The 22,354-nt window shown below is 37.1% G+C and overlaps 1 protein-coding gene across 11 annotated transcripts in view; it reads right to left on the bottom strand.

Annotated features, from left to right (window-relative positions):
* Positions 1–3,771: 3,771 nt before the first annotated feature.
* Positions 3,772–22,354, bottom strand: part of LOC124250099 (membrane cofactor protein-like) — a 38,010-nt gene continuing 19,427 nt past the window's right edge. For 2 of the 11 annotated variants that reach the window (XM_046681866.1, XM_046681864.1), the window contains exons 6-11: positions 21,842–22,024; positions 19,425–19,472; positions 15,914–15,964; positions 15,369–15,404; positions 14,822–14,882; positions 3,772–5,174 (exon numbers count right to left, since the gene is read on the bottom strand). In XM_046681866.1, the coding sequence (XP_046537822.1) occupies positions 5,111–5,174; positions 14,822–14,882; positions 15,369–15,404; positions 15,914–15,964; positions 19,425–19,472; positions 21,842–22,024 (443 nt within the window). In that variant the 3' untranslated portion in view covers positions 3,772–5,110. Of the gene's footprint in view, positions 5,175–14,817; positions 14,883–15,368; positions 15,405–15,910; positions 15,965–16,920; positions 17,007–19,390; positions 20,666–21,841; positions 22,025–22,354 lie in introns of those variants that run through there. The other 9 variants (XM_046681865.1, XR_006891533.1, XR_006891535.1 and 6 more) reach the window with 9 other exon arrangements.

Here is a 22,354-nt window from a genome sequence, read left to right as displayed (position 1 = left end):
GCTAATTATTGAGAAAGTGTCAAGATATGTTTATTAATTTTATAAATTCTTAAAAGTCATGCTTTCTTAGTTTGGTGTATTCTGAATCCACATGGATGTAAGCTAGATACTTTTATAAGAAAAATTATTCTTTCACTTAAATTTCCATATGTTTTTCACACAGAGCATAGTACAAAGTGCTTTCAAAATACAGCTTAAGAAATATTCAAAATTTAATTTTTTATCAGATATTTCTCTTCCCTATAATCATTTAATGCCTTTTTAATAAACAGAAATTACTTTCTCCTAGAGAAAGTGAAAACTGATATAGCACAGATTTACTCCAAAATGTCTAAAAGGATTGGGGTCTGCCCTATAAAAGAGAAAGAAGCTATTTAAGAAAGAAAGACATGTCTGTGTACAAAGAAACATATATGAAGAAAAATTACCAGTGAATTAAAATATTAGCAATGGTTACCACTGGGTAGTCAATTATATGTGTCATATTTGTTTTTCATATCTTTCTCCTGCATTTTCCCAATTCTCTTTAATGAAGCCATTCCATATGACAAGCTTATAAACAGAAATCCTAGCCAACAGCTTCTTCTTGAAGTAGTAGAGACTATTTATATATCCTAAGTGCAGTCTTTTCCCCTGACTACATAGTGTGTGCTTTCAACTCAAGGAAAGAGGGTAAAGGAGTGACAGTAATCCAGTCCAGGAGGACAGAGCTTCACCAGATACTGGGAGCACTTCAGCATCTTCAAGTGCACATATTTGCATCTCTGTGGAGTCACTTCAAAGATTTTGAGTCTCAGATCTTCTTCTGTTGAAATGAATGGGTCTTAACCTTGGTACAGACTCCAACTCATTCCTTTTTACTATGTTGCCACAATTGATTAACCTTGCTCCTGTGCTTCCTAGTGGCCCCAGCCCTTAATACTATCATCTTGGGGGTTAGGATTTCAATGTAGGAATTTGAGGGCACACAAACATTCACACCATAACAGTGTCTCAAAACACTTTTATTCTCTTAGTTCTGGAGGTCAGAAGTCTGAAGTCAGTTGCATCAGGCTGAAATCAAGGTATTGGGCTCCCTCCAGAGGTCACCAGGAGAGAATCAGTTTCCTTGCCTTTTCCAGCTTCCAGACCTGCATTCTTTGGCTTGTTGCCCCTTGGCCCATCCTCAAGGTCAGCAGCATAGTGTTATGCTTTAGTGGTTACGTTGCCTTCTGCTGTAGTCAGATCACCCTCTGCCTTCCTCTTACAAGGATACTTGTGACTGCATTAGAGCCCCACCTGGATGCAGGATCATCTCCCCATCTACGATCACTTCTGCAAAAGACCGCCTGCCATATACAGGTTCCAGGTATCAGGACTCAGATTTCTCTGGAAGCCATTAGACAGCCTACCACCACCAGCAGGATGTGGAACTAGAAATGTAGAACCTCAGGCCCCACCTGAGACCTGCTGAATCAGAATCTGTATTTTAACAACATGATCACGTGATTCACATGCACAGTAAAACTTGAGAAGCATGGTTCTACAGGATTTGAACCAAGGAACTCTCCAAGAATTGACTCCCATGTCAAATAGAAACTGAAGGAGTATTTTCACCAGGAACCTTTTTAGGTGGCAGTGGGGGATCAGATGACTGACCCTTTTCCCAAACAACATAAGTAAGTGCTCATCTAAATGACAGTCTCCAGAATACTCGATGAAGCCACAAGTCCTAAGGACCACGATGTCAGAGCTCCTCTTTGTTTCTGATAGTTCAGCACAAGCCTTGCCACTGGGACATACAATAGTTCAATTCTTTAAAAGCTACATAAGGAAGGTAACTTCTATAAACCTAGGTGGCTTCTCCTGTTAACATCAGTTTTACCACCCCCAGACAGGTTTTCTTGTGCTGGCAAGTCAGGAATCTTGGTGGGTAACTCTCTCACTGTTACCTATACTCTGGCAATTTGTTCACCTTCTGCTTATATGTAAGGGACAGGAAAGGAAAAATAGCTTATTGACCATAGTCCCCAATGTTACACTTCTCCATATTTAAGCAATAAGACACAGAGATTAGTCTTTTAAAAATGTTAATTTCACAGACGGAAAGCAGAAAATTCCTAGTTAATATCAGGTCCAAAATGAAATTAAGAATGGCTTCTGGGAATCAGAGCAAACACTCACACCTCTGGACGATGAAGGAGGGACTGTGAAATGCCCGAATAGTGTACAGGATGAGCCTGGAAATGATGAAAGCAGTGCAGCTTAGAAAAACAATGTGTTCACTCACTCAATTTTGCATCGTTTGTGGAAGATAGTAGAGTCTTGATGTTAAATCCTGCTCTTGAGTACAAATACGCAAATTGTTAAATATGCAAAAAAATACTTTCTTGTTTACAATGCTGTCAGAAATGACTGTTTTAGAATACCAGAGTTACCTATTTTCCTTAAACCCAGAATCTACTTTCACAATGCAGATTCCAGTTCCTGCCTATCCCAGGTCTCTTCAACATTCTCACTTTTATTGTTAGTCACCTTAAATGCTCTCTCCTGTGTATTTTATGCCAATTAGAAAAGTATAGTCTCAAGTTCATGTCAAATGAAATTTGATAAAATGATTTCTTTATTTATAGGCAACCTAATTTTCATCCAGCATTGATATTAGAAAAACCGCTTCTGTTTTTTTAAACGACAGTTAGCCTTGTATGGTTAGCCAGGGAATAAGAACTTAATTCAAGTCTCAGACATCTTCTGATTTCTTTAATAGGCTGAAATAGTAAAACTACTATTTTCTTTTGTAAACATAAGCCCTTGTCTTCTGTCTTTGCAAGTTTATATGTAGAAATGGGCTATGGGGCTTGGGAATCACTAAGCAGAGGTTCTCAGTCTTAGCTGCACATAAGAATCACTTGGGAAAATTTAAAGACACCTTACACCCAGGCCACATCCCACATCAGTTACATGAGAAACCTCTGGGAGGTGGGACCCTGGCAGCAGTGAAGCTCCCCAGGGGATCCAATTGCAGCCATGCTTCAGAAACTGAGGCCTGGTCTCAGAGGTCTAGCTATTGGATTTAACTCAAGCCTGCAAAGACAGCAAGGGTTGTTTGTGGGGTTTTTTTGCATAAAGAAAAATGAATTTTATTGTTAGTATAGAAATCAAATTTTATACTTTATTGTTGGGACTTGGATTTTTAATTACTTAGACACACCCATGCATTGAAGTGATGTGGAAGATATGTTTTCTACCACACACAAGCATATAGATACTTAAATGTGGTTAACTCAAGGTCAGGTAATAACAGGCTATGAGAGCTGGGCAGAAATCAGGAAAAGCTTCCCACAATGGGCAGTTTTTGAGCTGAGCCGTGGAAGATGCCCAGGATCTGGATGGGAGCCTGGGCGCTTCAGGCAACAGTGAACTAAGAACACGGCCGAGAGCACTGGGCCGATGGTCTGGCTTGACTGACAGCAGGTTATTTGAAGAAGTGGAGCAGAGAGAGAAGGCCTGGGAAGAAAAGCTGGGGTTGGATTATAGAAAGCCGTCAAGTATCAGGCTGGTTAACCTGGACTTCCTGCTGCGGGTAATGTGGCGTCACCGAACACCTCTGAGCAGGAGGGGTACCTGTGGGGCTGGAGGGGAGAAGCCCTGACGTACTGAAGGCTCTGAGATGCGAGGGGCAGGAGTGATGAAAGTGGGAGTGGAAAGCTTAGAGAGATGGGCCCCAATTAGAAGCATACTCTCCTTTGAGATAAAACACACTGGAAATAAACGCATCATCACAAATGAAACTTCTCCAAACCTATATTTTATTTTATACCAGATTTGAACATCCAATTTTCAAAAAGTGAACAATAAAGAACACTATAGACGGGTCTTTCATTTCACTTCAAATTCATTCTTGCAGTTTTAAGAAACTTTTAAACTCAAATATGCTCCTTTCCTTGTCATGTAAACAAACTTTTCTAGAGAAACTTGTTTCCCTATATATTTAAGTATTTGACACACAGAACACAATATTTGCACAAATATATCAATCTCACATTTAATATTTCAAATTAAAAAAACTAAATTTGAAGCAAAACTACTAGAAAAGTCGATTTATTGTAATAAGCAAAACAAATCCTTGGTTCAAAAATACTTCAATTAGCCTTTCAAAAAATAAATAGTACAGGTACCCCTTGCTTCTAATCAAGTGCTAGGTTCTTGAAAATTATGTGAAAATGCGTACAGTAAAATTTCAACTCTATATTGAATTCAGAATTCCTGTTTCTTCTGCCCAAACTTATCTTCCTGAAGTGCCCCATCAGAGATTACAAAGGGAAGGAACACGTCCAGCGCGTTATTAACATGACTTTAGGAGTGAAACAATGTTCACTCCAGGCCACCGTTGAGTCCCCAGCTCACATCCTTCTCAGGGCAACGTTTCTTCGGCCCAATTTGTGCTACTAAATATCACAGCGTAAAACCCAACTTCAGAAATGTAATGTGAATCAGCGTGGCGTCCCTCCTCTTCTCCCACTGGCTTACTTCCGAAAGCCTGCCAATGAGGGCTCAGAAGAGGGCGGGATCTACTCCACCTGAGCATAATGTGCTGCCTGAGCTGTTTCTTTTTTCAGTCCCTTCCTATGATGGAAAGCAAATACGCAATTAAGTTTCCTTTTCTGAAATACATGGCTTCATTTTCACTCTGCCTTTTAGCAGATAAGGTGAGATGCACAGAATGATTAAGATTCTGATACAGCTGGAGGTTATCTGATGAATTTATTCCTGATGAAACTGCCTACTTTTAGATGACATATTAAAGTAAGACATCTCCTTATTCAAGTAGGGACAGAAAACCACCAATAGCCAGAATTTAGAGTGGATTCTAATTCTTTTAAAGATGTAATTCTCTTTAAGAAAACTACAAGACCGCAGTGCTCACTCTGTACCATGAACCTGGTATCCTTGTTATGGGTGTTAGAGCTCCCTAACTTTTTACAGAAGTAGCAACTGATTCTAAATCCTGACTGATTCCCTACAGACTGGTTTATTGGTATTAAAAAAGGTGAAGAACAAATGCCATCCATAAACTTTAGAGCTTCTTTAAATTCACCAAGAAGTTAGAAGAAGTTACCATTCAGTGCTTCTACTTCGCTGGAGCGGTTGGTTTATCCTGCTTAGTGGTGTCTGCTGTGATAACCTCTGGTTCCCTACAAGGCAAGGTAAAAAGACAGCATGAAGATAAACTTAATTAGGTACAAAAGTTCAATTCCAAAAGCCCATTTAGAAAACTGACAATTTAAAAAACTGCATTTATAGTATTAAGAGTTCCTGAACCAGGAAATAAATGATTCTTTTAAAGTAATTTCTAATGTTCAACTAGTCTCACTCTGGAAATATTTGTTCTATCCCTATTATATTTTTGATTCCTTCCAAAACAAGAAATAGTGCAGTCACATATAAAGTACTTAGTAAATATTTCCTCATTTTAATTTGTGCTTATGTTTTTAGGTGCTCCTACATGGGGCGCCTAAATATTTAGGAATGCTATACGTTTTTCTTGGATTGACCCCTTTACCATAATACAATGCCCTTCTTTGTTGTTAGTCTTTGTATTAAAGTCTATTTTGTCTGATGAGTACTGGTACCCCACACTTCTTTTCATTTCCATTTGCATGGACTATCTTTTTCCATCCTTTCACCTTCAGTCTGTGTGTGTGTCTTTAGATCTGAAGTGAGTTTCCTGTAGGCAGCATATGGATGGGTCTTGCTTCTTTATTCTTCCAGCCACCCTATATCTTTTGATTGGAGCATTTAGTCCATTTACATTTAAAGTAATTATTGATAGGTATATACTTATTCCAATTTTGTTAACTGTTTTCTGGTTGTTTTTATAGTTCTTTTCTTTTCCTTTCTTCTTCTGGTCTCTTCCCTTGTGGTTTGATGGTTTTCTTTAGTGTTGTATTTTGGTTCCTTTTTCTTTATTTTTTGTGTATCTAGTGCAGGTTTGGGTTTGTCTCTACCATGAGGTTCATATGCATCAACCTATAGCAGTCTGTTTTAAGCTGATGGTTACTTAAGTTCGAACGCATTCTAAAAGAACTACATTTTTACTCCCCCAGCCACGTCTTACATTTTTGATGTCATATTTTAAGTCATTTTATTTTGTGTATCCTTTAACTACCGATTGTAGATATAGTGGATTTTAATACTCGTCTTTTAACCTTCATACTAGGTTTTTAAGTGGCTGACACATTGCCTTTACTATGTATTTCCCTTTACAGGTGAGATGTTTTTTCTGAATATATTTTCTTAGTTCTAGTCATGGCCCTTTCTTTTCTGCTTAACATTTCTTGTAAGGCCAATTTAGTGGTGATGAACTCCTTTAATTTTTGCTTGTCTGGGAACCTCTTTCTCTCCCCTTTAATTCTGAATGATAACCTTGCCAGGTAGAGTACTCTTGGTTTTAAGTTTCTTCCTTTCAGCACTAAATACATCCTGCCATTCCCCTCTGAGCTGCAGTTTCTGCTGAAAAATCAGCCGATAGTCTTATGGTGGTTCCCTTGTATATGACTTGTTTTTCTCTTGCTGCCTTTAAGATTCTTTACATTTAACTTTTGTCATTGTAATTATAATATGTCTTGCTATGGATTTCTTCGGGTTCTTGTTGTTTGGGACTCTCTTTGCTTCCTGGACCTGCATGTCTGTTTTCTGCCCCAGGTAGGGAAGTTTTTTATTATTATCTCTTGAAATAAGTTTTCTGCCCCTTTCTCTCTCTCTCTCTTTTCCTTCTGGGACACCTATAATGTGAATATTAGTAAACTTAATGTTGTCCCAAAGGTCTCTTAATGATCCTCATTTTTAAAATTCTTTTTGTTTTTCTGATTGGGTGATTTCCACTATTTTATCTTCCATATTGCTAATCCGTTCTTCTGTATCATCTAATCTATTGTTGATTCCTTCTAGTGTATTTTTTGTTTCAGTTATTGTATTCTTCAGCCCTGACTGGTTCTTTCTTATCTTTTTTAATTCTTTATTGAAGTTTTCACTGTGTTCCTCCATTCTTCTCCTGAGTTCAGTGAGTATCTTTATGACCATTACTTTGAATTCTTTATCAGGCAAATTACTTATCTCTATTTCATTAGGTTTTTCTGTGCTTGTTTCTATGAATTAGATGAAACAGCTACCTCCTCCAGGTTTGAACGAGTGGATTTGCATAGGAGTGTCCCCTGTGTAGACTGGAGCTGGAGTGGGCACAAGGCATGGGGGGTCCCAAAGTGCACTGTGTTGGGGCCACCTTGATGGGATAGCTGGAGCTAGAGCAGACTCCTGCTGGGGGGTCCTAGGGCACACTGCACCAGAGCTGCCACGGTGTGAGTGATTGGAGCTGGGGCAGGCACAGGCTAGGGGATCCCAGGCTATGCTGTGCCAAGGTGACTCTGGCAGGATGGCTGGAGCTGGGGCAGGAATAGACAGGGGGACCCAGAGTATGCTGCACCAGGGCCACCTTGGTGGGACAGCTGGAGCTGGAGGTGGTGTGGGCCAAGGGCCCAGGTGCACTGAGGCAGCCTTGGCAGGCCCGCTGGAGTGCCAAGACTGTGCTCCTGCCTGCAGTATCAAGTTGGACCAAGAGTGCAAAAAATGGTGCTCATCAGAGCCTCTGGCTCCAGAGAGAGTGCCATCAGTTCCTCACACATTTGGCAAATGTTCTGGAGTTAGTAAATGAATTTCTCTCATGTAAAGTCTAGGTGTCCTTTAAAATGCTGTTTTTTCACTGTGCACCAAGGCGGGCAAGACTGCATGCAGGCTCTGTGGTGACATCCCTCCCTATTGCAGGTTGCCACGTTGGAGGTGGGGTTCTTATCAATACCATGTCTCTATCTTTCCTACCAGTCTCTACGTGGTCCCTCTATCATTTGTTGTGCAGAAGCTGTTCATCCAGCCCTCAGTTCTTCAGGAGGAATTGCTCTGTATGTAGGTATGGATTCAGCGTGTCTGCAGGAGGAGCTGAGTTCAGGGTCTTTCTGTGCCACTATCTGGGTCCTTGTCTTTTTCCTGATCTTAGAGGAAAAGCTTTCAGCTTTTTGTTGTTGAGTATGAAGTTAGCTGTGGGCTTGTCATATATGGCCTTTACTATGTTCAGGTACATTCCTTCTATACCTGCTTTGTTGAGATTTTTGTCATAAATGATGTTCAATTTTGTCAAATGCTTTTTCTGCATCTATTGAGATGATGATATGATTTTTATCCTACATTTTGTTAAGGTGCTGTATCACATTGACTTGTGGATGTTGAACCATCCTTGCATCCCTGGGATAAATGCCACTTGATCACGGTGTATGATGTTATTAATGTATTGTTGAATTCAGTTTACTAGTATTTTCTTGAGGATTTTTGTGTCTATGTTCATCGTGGATATTGGCTTGTAATTTTCTTTTCTGTGGTGTCCTTGTCTGGTTTTGGCATCAGGGTAATAGGGACCTCATAAAATGAGTTTAGAAGTATTCCTTCCTCATCTATTTTTCGAAGAGTTTGAGAAAGATTGGTATTAATTCTAAAGCCATCTGGTCCTGGACTTTTGTTAGTTGTGAGGTTTTTGATTACTGATTCAATCTCCTTACTAGTAACTGGTTTGTTCAGATTTTCTATTTCTTCACAATTCAGTGTTGGTAGGTTGTATCTTCCTAGGAATCTATCCATTTCTTCCAGGTAGTCTAGCTTCTCGGCATATAATTGTTTATAGTAGTCTCTTATGATTCTTTGTATTTCTGCGGTATCAGTTATAATATCTCCACTTTCATTTCTGCTTTTATTTACTTGAGTCCAATCTCTTTTTGCTTCATGAGTCTACCTAAAGGTCTATTTTATCTTTTCAAAAAAACAACTCTTAGTTTGATTGATCTTTTCTATTGTCTTTTTGTCTCTATTTCATTTTTCATTTCTACTTGATCTTTGTTATTTCCTTCCTTCTACTAACTTCGGCCTTAGTTTGTTCTTTTTTCCTACTTCTTTGATGTGCAAAGTTAAGTTCTTTATCTGAAATCTTGTGCTTTTTCTTAATGTAGACATTTATTGCTATGAATTTTCCTCTTAAAACTGCTTTTGCTGCATCACACAAGTTTTGGGGTGTTGTATTTCCATTTTGATTTGTTGCAAGGTATTTGATTTCTCTTTTGATTTCTTCTCTGACCCACTGGTTGTTCACTAGCACAGTGTTCAATTTCCACATATTTTTGAATTTTCCAGGTTTCTTCTTGTAATTGATTTCTCTATTCATACTATTGAAGTTGGGGAAAATGCTTGATATCATCTCAGTCTTCTTAAACTTAGTAAGACTTCTTTTGTGGCCTAACACATGATCTGTCTTGTAGAATGCTCCATGTGCACTTGAGAAGAATATGCATTCTGTTCCTGTTGGATGTAATGTTCTGTAATGTCTCTTACATCCATTTGGTCTAACATGTTGTTTAAGTCCAATGTTTTCTTACTTCTGTCTGGATGATCTATTCATTGATGAAATTGGAGAACTGAAGTCCTCTACTATTATTCTATTGCTATTTCCCTCTTTAATTCTGTTAATATTTGCTTTATATATTTAAGTGATCCTATGTTGGGTGCATAAATATTTACAAGTGTTATATCATATCCTCTTGTTGGATTGACCCTTTTGTTACCATATAATGACCCTCTTTGTATATTATTACAATATTTTTCTTAAAGTCTATATATATAATTACCCGAGCTTTCTTTCAGTTTTTGTTTACATGAAATATCTTTTCCATCCCTTCACTTTCAGTCTTTGTATGTCCTTACATCTGAAGTGAGTCTCTTGTAGGCAGCACATAGATGGGTCTTGTTTTATACATTCAGCCACTCTAAGTCTTTTGATTGGAGAATAGTCCACTGCGTTTAAAGTAATTATTGATAATTATAGTCTTATTGCTACTTTGTTAACTGTTTTCTGGCTGTTTTGTAATTTATTTGTCCCTTTCTTCTTCTCTTTGTGATTTGATGATTTTCTTTAATGGTATGCTTAGATTCCTTTCTCTTTATCTTTTGTGTATCTACTATAGGTTTTTGCTTTATGGTTACCATGAAGTTTACATAAAACAAATTATTTATAACTGACTACTTTAAGTGGGAAACAAGTTAACTTTGAATGCATTCTAAAGTTGCACATCCTTACTTCTCCCTCACTCATATTTTATGTTTTTGATGTTGCGATATTCCTTTTTATCTTGTGTATCCATTAACAAATTACTGTAGTTTGTTATTTTTACTACTTTTGTCTTTTAACCTTCATATTAGCTTTGTAAGTAATTAACCTACCACCTTTTCAATGTTAGATTATTCTGAATTTTACATATATTTACCATTCCCAGTGAGATTTACACTTTAAAATGATTTCCTGTTACTAATTAGCACCTTTTGTTTCAGCTTTAAGAAGTCCCTTTAGCATTTCTTGTAAGACTGGTGTAGTGGTGATGAACTCTTTATTTAGCTTTTGCTTGTCTGGAAAACTCCTTCTCTCTCCTTCAGTTTTGAAAGACAACATTGCAGGATGGACTACTCTTGTTTGGCAGTGTTTTTCTTTCAGCACTTGAATATATCATGCCACTCCCTTCTGGCCTGCAATGTTACTACTGAAAAATCTGCTAATAGTCTTATGGGAGCTCCCTTGTACATAGCAATCTTCTTTTTTCTTGCTGATTTTAAGGTTTTCTCCTTGTCTTTAACTTGCGACACTTTAATTATATTGTGTCTTCATATGTATTCTTTGGGTTCATCTTATTTGGAACTCTCTGGGGTTCCTGGACCTGAATGTCTGTTTCCTTCCCAGGTGAGGAAAAGTTTCAGTCATTATTTCTTCAAATAAGTTTTTTGCCCCTTTCTCTCTCTCTTCTCCTTCTGAAACCCCTAAAATGTGAATGTTAGTCTGCTTGATGTTGTCCCATAAGTCCCTTAAGCGCTCTTCACTGTTTTCATTCTTTTTTCTTTTTGCTGCTCTGATTGGATGAGTTCCACTGCCCTGGCTTCAAGTTCTCTGATCCTTTCTTCTGCTTTATCTAGTCTGTGGATGAACCTCTCTATTGTATTTTTCAGTTCAGTTATTGTATTCTTCAGCTCTGTGACTTCTACTTGGCACTTTCTAATATTTTCCTTCTCTCTGTTGAAATTCTCATTTTTTTCATCCATTCTTCTCCTAAGCTCAGTTAGTATTTTTATGACCATTATTTTGAACTCTTTATCAGATAAATCACTTATCTCTGTTTCATTAAGGTATTTTTCTAAGGTTTTATCTTTTTCTTTCATTTGGAACATATTCCTCTCTTTTTTCATTTTCCTTGACTCTCTGTGTGGCTTTCTATGAAACATACAGATAAAACAGCCAACTCTCTCAGCCCTAAAGGAGTGCCCTTGTGTAGCAGATGTACTTTATGGTTCATGCATGCCCTAGCTCTTGGTTGTCTCTCAAACCTCTTTAATTGTCCCAGTATCCTACTTTATTCTTAATGGCTCCCAGTAGTTGAGGGTGTGCCAAGACTTTTCAGTGTCCCAAAAGGAAAGATCTCAGTCAACATACCTAGATTTAGGCTGACTGGAAGCCAGACTCTTAGGCAGCAGCTTATAAGTATGCAAATATACCTCTTCCAGAGGAACACTGGAAGATGGGGATTTCTGTGTGCTCCCTCTGCACTGAGCTTTGGGAGACAGTCAATTAAGAACTGTTTCTTTGTTTGCTACTGCCCTGTTGAACCCATGAAGGCTACCAGAATCAGGTTATTATCGAGAGACGTGTCCTCTGGGCAGCATACACAAAATCTGGGGTTCTAGGTGTGTATATAAACTCCTTTCTTGGAGACACCAATGATATGGGGTGGGAAAGAGAGGGAGAGTGTGAAGATGGCACCTGCCAGCCTCCATGGTCTTTGGAGAGTACTTCAGCTAGCTCAAAGATGTGTATTTAATTAGAAGCCTGCCCCTCAGGCCACAGCAATAAAAGTAAGCTAACTGGCCTCTTTCACAGAAAGGCTTGGGATGCATTTCAGTCTGCTGCCTCTGCACTGTGTCCTGGGGTGGAGAGCCAGTTAAGAACTGTTTCTCCATTTGCTACTGTCTTATGTGACCTGCAAATGTAAGCTCCCCTGGCCACCAGGGGAGCCACCAGAGTCAGGCAATCAATGGGTATCCCGAGCTGGCAGCTGCAAAACCTGGGGCAACAGACATGTGTACAAACTCCTTTTAGGAGATACTGGCAATCTGGGGCATGGCAGATGGAGAGTGTGAAGATAGAGCCTGTTCCAAGTTCTCTGGAGAGGAGTGCAGTCAGTTCCTAGGTGTGTTTTTAATTAGAAGCCTGCCTCTCAGGCTACAGCTGTGCAGATAAGCTAATTGGCTTTTTTCACAGAAACTGGGCATTACAGTCTGCTGCTTCTCTGATGTGATCTGGAGTGTAGCTGGTTAAGAACTCTTTCTGTTTGTTATAGCCCTGTGGGATTCATGAACTTTAGCCCCACCGGTTACCAGCTCCAGGCAATGTAGAGGCAACCCCTGGTGGCAGCTGCAAACACCAAGGCCCCAGATGTGTGCAGAATTTCATTTCTAAGAGATACTGGTCATCTGGACCCAGGCAGAGGGATAGCAGGAAGATAGGGCCTGCCAGACACAGTGGTCTTTGGAGAGTATTTCAGTCAGCTCCTAGATGTGTGTTATATTAGACACCTGTCCCTCAGGGCAAAGCTTTTAAAATAAACTAACAGGTCTCTTTTACAGAAAGATGAGGTGCATTTCAGTTGCCTGCTTCTCTGCTGTGATTAGGGGGGTTAGACATGATAAGTCCATGTGAACTCTTTAAGAATTGTTTCTCAGTTTGCTAGAGCCTTGTGGGTCTTGAGGACACAAGCCCTGTGGGTTTTCAAAGCTAGATGTTTTGGGGACCCGTCTCTCAGGTGTAGGTATTAAAAGTTGGTTGCCAGGGGCCGGCCCGGTGGCACAGCAGTTAAATTCGCACGTTCCACTTTGGTGGCTTGGGGTTCACTAGTTTGGATCCCAGGTGCAGACCTATGCACTGTTTGTCAAGCCATGCTGTGGCAGGCATCCCACACATAAAGTAAAGGAAGATGGGAATGGATGTTAGCTCATGGCCAACCTTCTTCAGCAAAAAGAGGAGGACTGGTGGCAGATGTTAGCTCAGGGCTAATCTTCCTCAAAAAAAAAAAGGTGGATGCCAGATATAGGGTTCACATACGTCTCTAAACTCAGAGTTGTGAGTTCCTATCTGATTGTGGGTCACTGAGCCGGGGGTAGGGTTTATGGTAAGACTGTGTCTCAGTCTCTTCTGGTTTTGATACAGGTTTTTTCTCTACCTGATGTATAGCAGTCCCTCAGTGAGTTTTTGTATTTTCTTCAGAGGGAACTGTTCCGTAGGTAGCTGTAGATTCAGTGTGTTAGTGAGAGGAGGTGAGTTCAGGATCCCCCTACGTCATCATCTTGAACCAGATGTTCAGCTTATATGACTCATTAACTAGCAGCTAGAGAGTTTGAATAGTACTTGTTAAGGAAACAAAGTATTTTGGTGCAGTGATATTTTAAAAAGGAAAGAAAGTAAGGAGCAGAAAGCTATTTTGTTTTGCTTTCTTCAGAAGTTATCTATACAAACTTTTTGGACTTGTAAAAATATTCCACTGATGGTATTTCCTAGTTACAACGTTGTGTGTATACATAATTTAAAAAATACACTACTGATAGAGAAATAAATATGCATATCGTGTGTTCCATAAATATAAGATTTAAGATTCAAATGAAGGCCTTGTGGGTATTTTAAAAAGACAACCAAGAAATATACAAAAAGTTTCAACTCTTCATGAGCAAAAAATGTACCATTATTACATAGCCCAAACCAGACAATTAACATAAAAGGAATAGATATCATAAAACCATGAATTAAAAAAGTCTTAAAATTATTAGGTTTGATTTCAAAGATATTTCCAAAGCTACAGAGGGAAAAAATTCACTAAAAGTCAGAAATTCAAAAGCATCTAATCTTGGTCTGTGCTCCAGGATTTATTCTGAATCTTTCATTAAATTCTAAATTATTTCATTAATACTTACATTTTATGTTTAAAAACCCAATCCTCCTTAGAAGATATGTATTTGTACACTTTTTTCAATTCTAAGCCTCTTCCCCTTTTTCAATTTTATAGATAAAAAGACAAAGTTAATGTGCCTTGTAAATCTTACTCCTCTCAATAACTTTAAGTTTTACCCCATCAGTTTTACTACAACGTAGTAAATTAAGAGAACATAAGAGGGAAATCAAACAGTGTTGCTTTAATTCCCCCGTTTCACATGGATAAATAACAACTCTACATGGGAAGAAATCAAATTGTATTATTTGAACAAGACAATTACAGAGCTCCTTACAACTACCTACGCTACACAGTCAAATGGAACTTTCCTCATGAAAATTCCCATGAATTCAACTCTCCAAGTCTCCATAGTGAGTTATTTTAGATTTAAGCTTGGCCACTACTCCAATGTAGGAAAAAGGGTATACCTACGGTAGGGAAGGCCCCATAATGGTCCATGATTCACTGGAGAACTTAACCTCAAATCCCACTGAAATTTTTCTTACAGTCCTAATAGCTAAAGCAACTCTGCACAGGTTACTCTTGTTACAATTACATTAGTAGAAGCTGAAAATATTTCTAGTAAAGAAATGCAATTCATCTGGCACCCTCAAGCAGGCACATTTTCAAAAAAGATGGCATGCAATACAGAGTACAAACAAAAGCTGCTGAAAAGTATGTCAGGAATAAGAAGAGGCAATAAGTTAGAAGAGCATGCTTCAATTTACCCTTTCTTCTCTCTCTGAAGACATCTGTACAGGCAAGTGCAAACTACTGCAACACCAAGAACTACAAGAAACCAGGAAATAAGTGACATGTAACTCTGAAAACTAGTTACCAAGATTCAAAATCTAGCAGGAGAAATAAATGTTGGTTACATTTCAGTGGTCAGAAAAGGTTATTTAAGCACATATATATTTATATTCCATTTGAACTCTTTACTATCTAAATCAAGTTCCCTGGAATCATTTAAACACTGAGAGTAAGTCAGAGAAGAGCCCTTGCTTAATTTAGAAAATTACCCAAAGCCTATTTGGGAAGCGAACTCGTATGACCAATTATCTCGAAAAAACATATATTATTTAGAGTTTGTTACTAAGTGGACATCTAGAATATGAAAGAATATACAGTCACCAACACAAGCTCAGGTTTCTAGACTGGGTCACTTAATTTCAAGTTATAAAAACTACAGAAACTGAAAAATCATTAAGAAAATAATGCACTTCTTCACGGTAATATTTTGATTTAAGTCCTACCAAAGTTTAGGATACTTACCTACAGTAACAACAATCAGAGCAATGATTCCTCTATCTGAGAAAAAATGAAAACAGTTTGAAGATAATTGAGCACAAATGGGCCTCCAGATAGCAGCTGCATTTTAATTTTGATCAGATCATCTAAAAACTACAGCAAAGAAAAAGTTTATCAATCTAGTTTTAGTGTGACTGCTGGTGCATTCAGGTCATGTTGATCACAGAACCCTCCTAATGAGATTCTAGATATAGGATCTACCTTGTGAAACTCCTCATAGGAACCTCACTTTTTCTTGTTCTTTGCTGTAGCTAGCATACCAGGTTATCTAGTAAAGATTATTAGAACAACTATAATTCACTAGATTAGAGAAAATTACCTACATGTGTCTACATATACTACCATTCACGTATTTCATGGTATCTGTACTACCAAAATAACTATAAATGTCAATTATTAATAATTTGTAATACCTTGTTTCTGCCCAGCTACAAATAATTAGAACATGATATTGCCATGTAGAATTCTAAGGTCTCAGAAAGCAGGGTTATTAATAACTAAAATAATACCTAAGTCCTCAAAGTCTTCAAGGGATAGAAATTCACGGGGATTGGGATATCCTAGGGGAAAAAAATGGAAATAAATCAAAACAAAGACTAAATAAAGCTGAAAGATCTACATATTCATTGGTTTTGATTTTTTGCCTTTGTATAAAACTGCTTATAATTTCATTTCCCTTACAAATTATATTAATGTTTCTCACTAAAAGTAGTGTCATAAAATACTATAAATTTATATTCAGTGTCATCAACATTCTTCTTCCTGTCCAGTGACCTTTCCTGTGACTACTTCCGAGGTTCAGCAAGCAAATTTATCATATTGTATTCTGAAAATTAGCCTTGAATTCAACATGACTCTACTTAAAATTAAAAGATAAAAGCTTAAAAGTGATTTAGAAGTTGATCTGCAATAGAAAGACTCTTCAACCTAATAAAGGCCACTTACAAAAAATCCATAACTGACATCATACTCAATGGTAAAAGACTGAAAGTTTTCTCCTTAAGATAAGGAACAGGCAGGATGCCTATGTTTGCCACTTCTATTCAACATAATACTCGAAGTGTGGGTCAGTGTAATCAAGTAAAAAAGAAAACACATCCAAATTGGAAAGGAAAAAAATAAAAAGATTTCTGTTCACAGATGACATGTTCTTTTACATAGGAGATGCTAAAGATTACACATGCAAACCTTTCAGAACTAATAAATGAACTCAGGTGTAATACTGAATTAAACGTGTAAAAACTACACAGAGCAATCTACAGATTAAGTGCAAACCCTATCAAAATCCTGATGATGCTTTTTGAAGAAATAGAAAAATCCTAAAATTCATATGGAATCTCAAGGGACTCAGAATAGCCAAGGCAATCTTGAAAAAGAAGAGCAAAGTTGAGAGGACTCACATCCTGGCTTCAAAACTTACTAAAAAGCTACAATACTCAAAACAGAGTGGTACTGGCATGAAGACTGATACACAGACCAATGGAATAGAACAGAAGGCCCAGAAATTAACACTCACATATATGGCCAAACGATTGTCCACAAGGGTGCTAAGAACATTCCATGAGGAAATGGCAGTCTTTTCAACAACTGGTTCTTGAAAACCTGGATAACCATATGTAAGCGAATGAAGTTGTACCCTTATCTTATACCATATACAAAAATTAATTCAAAATGGATCAAAGAACTAAGTGTAACAGCTAAACTGATAGAACTCTTAGAGGAAAACAGATGACAAGCTTCATGATGTTGGATATGGCAAAGATTTCTTGGATGTGACACCAGAAGCACAGGTATCAAAAAAAAAGTACATAAATTGCACTATATCAAAATTAAAAAGTCTGTGCATCAAAGGACACTATCAACAGAATGAAACGCAACACACAGAATGGGAGGAAACATCTTTAAATCATATATCTGATAAGGGATTAATATCCAAAATATATAATGACCTCCTAAAACTCAGTAACAAAAAAACCACCCAAGCAAAAATGAGCAAAGGACTTGAATAGACATTTCTCCAAAAAACACATACAAGTGGCCAATAAACACATGACAATAAGCTCAACACATCACTAATTGTTAGGGAATTGCAAGTAAAAATCACAATGAGATACTACTTCACATATATTACCCAACATATATTACGATGGCTATTAAAAACCAGAAAATAACATGTGTTGGCAAAGAGGAAGAAATTGGAACATGTGTGCATCGCTGGAGGGAATGTAACATGGTGCAGCTGCTGTGGAAGACAGCATGGCTGTTCTTCAAAAAAATTAAAGACAGAATTACCACAGAACCCAGCAATTCCACTCTTAGGTATATACCACAAAATATTGAAAATAGGGACTCAAACAGATACTCAAATGCCAATACTCAGAGAAGCATTATTCAGAATAGCCAAAAGGTGGAAACAACCCAAGTGCCCATCAACAGATGAATGGATAAACTAAACATGATTTATACAAACAGTGGAATATTTTCAGCCATAAAAAGGAATAAAGTTCTGTTACGTGCTACAAGATGCATGAACCTTGAAAACATTATACACTAAGTGAAATAAGCCAAACACAAAAGGACAAATGTAAAGTTCCACTTATATGAGGTACCTAGGATAGTCAAATTCAAGGAGACAGAAAGCAGAATAGAGGTTATGAGAGCTGGGAAAAGGATCAGGAACGGGGAGTTACTGTTTAATGGGTAGAAAGTTTCAGTTCGGGACAATGAAAGAGCTTTGGAGAGATACTAGTGATGGTTGCACAACAAAGTGAATGTACTTAATGCCACTGAAGTGTACACTTAAGATGGTAGAAAAAAATATTAAATAAAAGTTGATCTGGAAAAGTTAACATGAGAGTAGCCTGCACACTTCTGAACAGGAAGTGTTCTGCTAGATATTAAAACATTAGAGGACTACAGTAAAAATAAACAATTTGGTGCTGGCACAAGAATGGACAGAGTTCAAGGGAAGAGAAAGGAGGCTAGAACACCTATGAATTTAATGTGTGATAAAAAGTCTTCAAAACTTTTAAAAAGGACTTCAAAACAGTTGGAGAGAAAAAACTTACTCAACAAATGGTGTATTTAGCCATTAGATAGGAGTGGGTGGAGTGGAGAGGAACCTTATCTTATTCCATGTACCATAATCATTTCAGATGTACCAGTGATTTAAATGCGAAGAATGCAATCAGAACACATGGTTGAAATGTTTACATAATTTAGCATGGGGAATACCTAAAGCCTTCATAAGAAAGACACGACACTCATAGCCATCAGGGAAAAAATTAATACACCCAACCACCTACTAATGTAAAATTTGTACACATATAAATGACCACTGATAGGAGAAAAGTTAAATAAAATATGATATATATTAACATCATCACTACAAAGGATGGGAATATATCTAAATAAAATCCTAATCAAAGATATTAAGTGGAAAAAGTGCAAGTTTCAGAAAAATATGAACAGCACGATGCCATTTTTGTTTAAGAAAAAGTGCCAAACTATATGTATAACTACACATATATGGATGTTGATGTACAGAAATAGATAAAAAGCATCCTAAACTATTAACAGTGATTACCTCAGGTAATGCACTAGAGAAAAAGAAGGAGAACTAATCTTTTACTCTGTATACTTTCATAATGTTTGAAAATTTGCAAAAATATATTTGCATACTACTCATGTAACAAAAAGTTATAAAAAGGAATCTATATTCAATAGTATAGTATTAAAATGTTAAAAGAAAACTGACTAGTAAAATAAGGCCCTAAAAAACCTGGAAAAAACTGTTCACTTCATTTTAAAAGAGCTTTAATATACAATGAGTTCTCACAAATGAATAAGAAAAATATTTTAGAAACATAATAGAAAAATAAGCAAAGAACCTGAATAAATAAATGTAGACCAAAAAAAAGTTCAGCTGCATCGATAATTAAAGAAATGCAAATTAAACCAAGAAGACATGATTTTGCATCCATCACCTTATAAAGTTCTTAACATAAGTAGTTACTGAACCTGGATAGTTCCAAACTGGAGGCTTGGTTGGATGAGTAGGCTTGAAACCTGGAAAAATAAATTTAATTCAATTCACTAGCCTTATCAATGCAAAATTATGGATTTAATTTTTTTTAAAAAAGGCTATTTATTTCTCAAAATGAAAAATATATACACTTTCCAAATATTGCAATTCTACTTCTGGGAATTTAATCTAAATATATATTTGTACAAGTACTTAAGAATGTATACATAACAATTTTCACTATAGCTTTGTATTTTATAATGAAAATCCTAGAAATGAAATAAAAATAAATCATAAAAATAATGTGTTCAGAGTAAACACATATATCTTTTAAAGAAATTACCATCCAAGCAGTATCATACTACATAATTTGTATCCTTTTCTTTTCCACTTAGTATTTTGTGGACCTGTTTTCATATCAGCACAATCAGATCTACCTTATCACCACTGTATGTTTCTACTGTTCCTTTTCATATAGTCTTTCTCTAACTGATGATACAAAATGACTGACAGTCCCATGAGGAATTTTGATTTTTGATATTTAAGATCTCTGTAGTTTATCTTCTTTGTAAACTTTTCCTCACAACCAATTCTCTCTTCTTGCACACACTGAACTGCATCAGTGTTTAATAAATCCTTATGAAATGCTTATGGTCAACTCTTTCAAAAGAGCATATCGACAAACACCAAATACCACAGAGCACAAACCCACTAGGACCATGTGAGTAAACAGGGATAGGTCAATAAGTATAAATTCCACATGCAATCTTAATATATAAGGTCACCAAAAAACCGTCTCTTTCCCCCCAAAACCTCAAAGCACTCAGCTAAGGTACTCAAGGAGGCTGCCAGGTACCAGGTTTACAGGAATTATAAAAAGGTATTCTACTTACCATGTTAACATTCATAATTCTCCTCAATCTTTTAAAATATTAGGGCCATAGGAGATATACAAAGAAATTAGAAGCCAGTAATTGAGATAACAGTTCAACAGTCTTATTAAACAAGGGGAAACTCCAGCCCACAGAAATGGTGTTCCCTGAGTAAGCAGAGCCAGACTAGGACCCTGAGCAAGAATTGCCCAGGCCACGGCTCCGCCCACTGCCCCTGCTGTCTCCTGTTTCTGCTGCAACCAAGGAGAAGCCAGAGAGAGCAGCACTGCAGTCAGGAAGACGGCTGCTTCCACCACCTCAAAGTCATCTCTCAAGTCTTAAGCGCAGCAGTTGATCAGGAGTCCCTGCAAGAAAGCCTCCATTTCAATTCAACAAAAAAGGATTTTTCCTGCTTTTCAGTTACTATGAAATTTAATTTCTGTTACCAAATTAAACTGCCCAGTAAAGAGAAAAAGAATAAATGTATGAAGTTATGAGGTGGGAGGTGGGGGAGCGGTGGAGGCAGAAATACCGGTTTTGCTCTGGAGACAGCAGAAACTTCTTGGTTTAAATTCTACTACATAAAAAGAACCAAATGGTTGCAGTCTGGGAAATGAAACACAGTCCTAGACCAGGAAGATACCCTGTAAAGGTGCCAACAGATCACTTTAAAATGAATAAAGTAGAAAAATTAATCACACAGAAAACATACATATTAAAAAACAGAAGCCATGGGCCTTCCTCTTCACTAATATCAACTGGAGTGAGCTACATTTAAGAGCTTCCTATATGCCAGGCACTGTGCTAAGTGCTGCAAGTGCATTCCATTTACACTTTACGATCACCAAGTGAGGAAGGCATTACATCCTTTTACATAGAAGGAAACACACTGAAAGTCTATATAACTTGCCCAAGTTTACACACTTGATTCTATCTATACACTATGGCAAATAATTTTACAGTCTCTAAGCATAATAACTAAAAGGCTATAAATACGTTGTTCTTCCTTTCATTACCAAAAATGAGGAATGAGTGTAAATCACAAGAATTTAAAAGATTTTTATAAAATATAAGCAGCAAGTCACTAAATCTGAATGACTCAAAATTGGAGGTTTTGTATTGAGAGGAATAGGCATTGAAAAACAAAATAATGTAGGATCAACTACTTGGGAACTATTGCTTTCATTCAGGTGTATGAATTATGCCTTTCATTCTTGACTTATAAAAATAAAAATTCCAAGGCTTCAATTTACTCTGAAAAATGTTTGCTACCCATTTTTATACATAAAAATAGCAAATGAAAAATTTGTATAATGACAAACCCATGGGATGAACGTAATGTGCTAAGAACCCCACGAAACATAGTAAATTAAAAGAGCAGAATTCTATGTGAATTTTATGTCACACGTCTATCATGGAAATGAACATAAGCCAGAATTAAATACTAAACTTGCTTCTTTTCAGTTATTCTGCGTCATTGATATTTAATGTCAAAGAAATAAAACGTTAAAAAAAAAAAAGAAGAAAGATTCCATTTGTACCTTTAATACATGTTGGCATCTCGGGCTCCCAAGTACTGTTGCCACCACAGAACACTATGTGGCTGCCATTAAGGTAGAAATCCTGGAGGCATTCAAATATAACCACTGCTAGGTAGGAAAATTTTTCTCTAATTCCTGATACTGCTCTTCCATGTTCAAGTACTGGAAGTTCACATTTGACCACTGAAAGGTGGAGAAATCACAGAATTAATGAAAAGCTGTTTTAATATAGGATCAGAAAAAATACTGCAAAGTAGCAATTTCCAGTGGGAACAGAGAGATAACAAATGGAAGTCATATGTTAATTTAAAAAAAAAATTGATGTGGGCATTTTAATTCTAGGTAAACAGATTTAGAGAAATCTGGTAACTTTTTCCACTGAGAATAGATTGCCATTATAATTTATTGGCTTTCCTATACATTTTTCCATTGCCAACAAGTTTTGAGAAAGGTCTGACTACCAGATACAAATCCAGGTAAGTTCAAAAGCAACTTGTACTACTGGGGATTTTT

Source organism: Equus quagga, chromosome 13 (genome assembly GCF_021613505.1).
Source record: "Equus quagga isolate Etosha38 chromosome 13, UCLA_HA_Equagga_1.0, whole genome shotgun sequence".
Lineage (NCBI taxonomy): Eukaryota > Metazoa > Chordata > Mammalia > Perissodactyla > Equidae > Equus > Equus quagga.
Note: the sequence above shows the minus strand (reverse complement) of the source record. Positions and strands in the feature narration are given on the sequence as shown.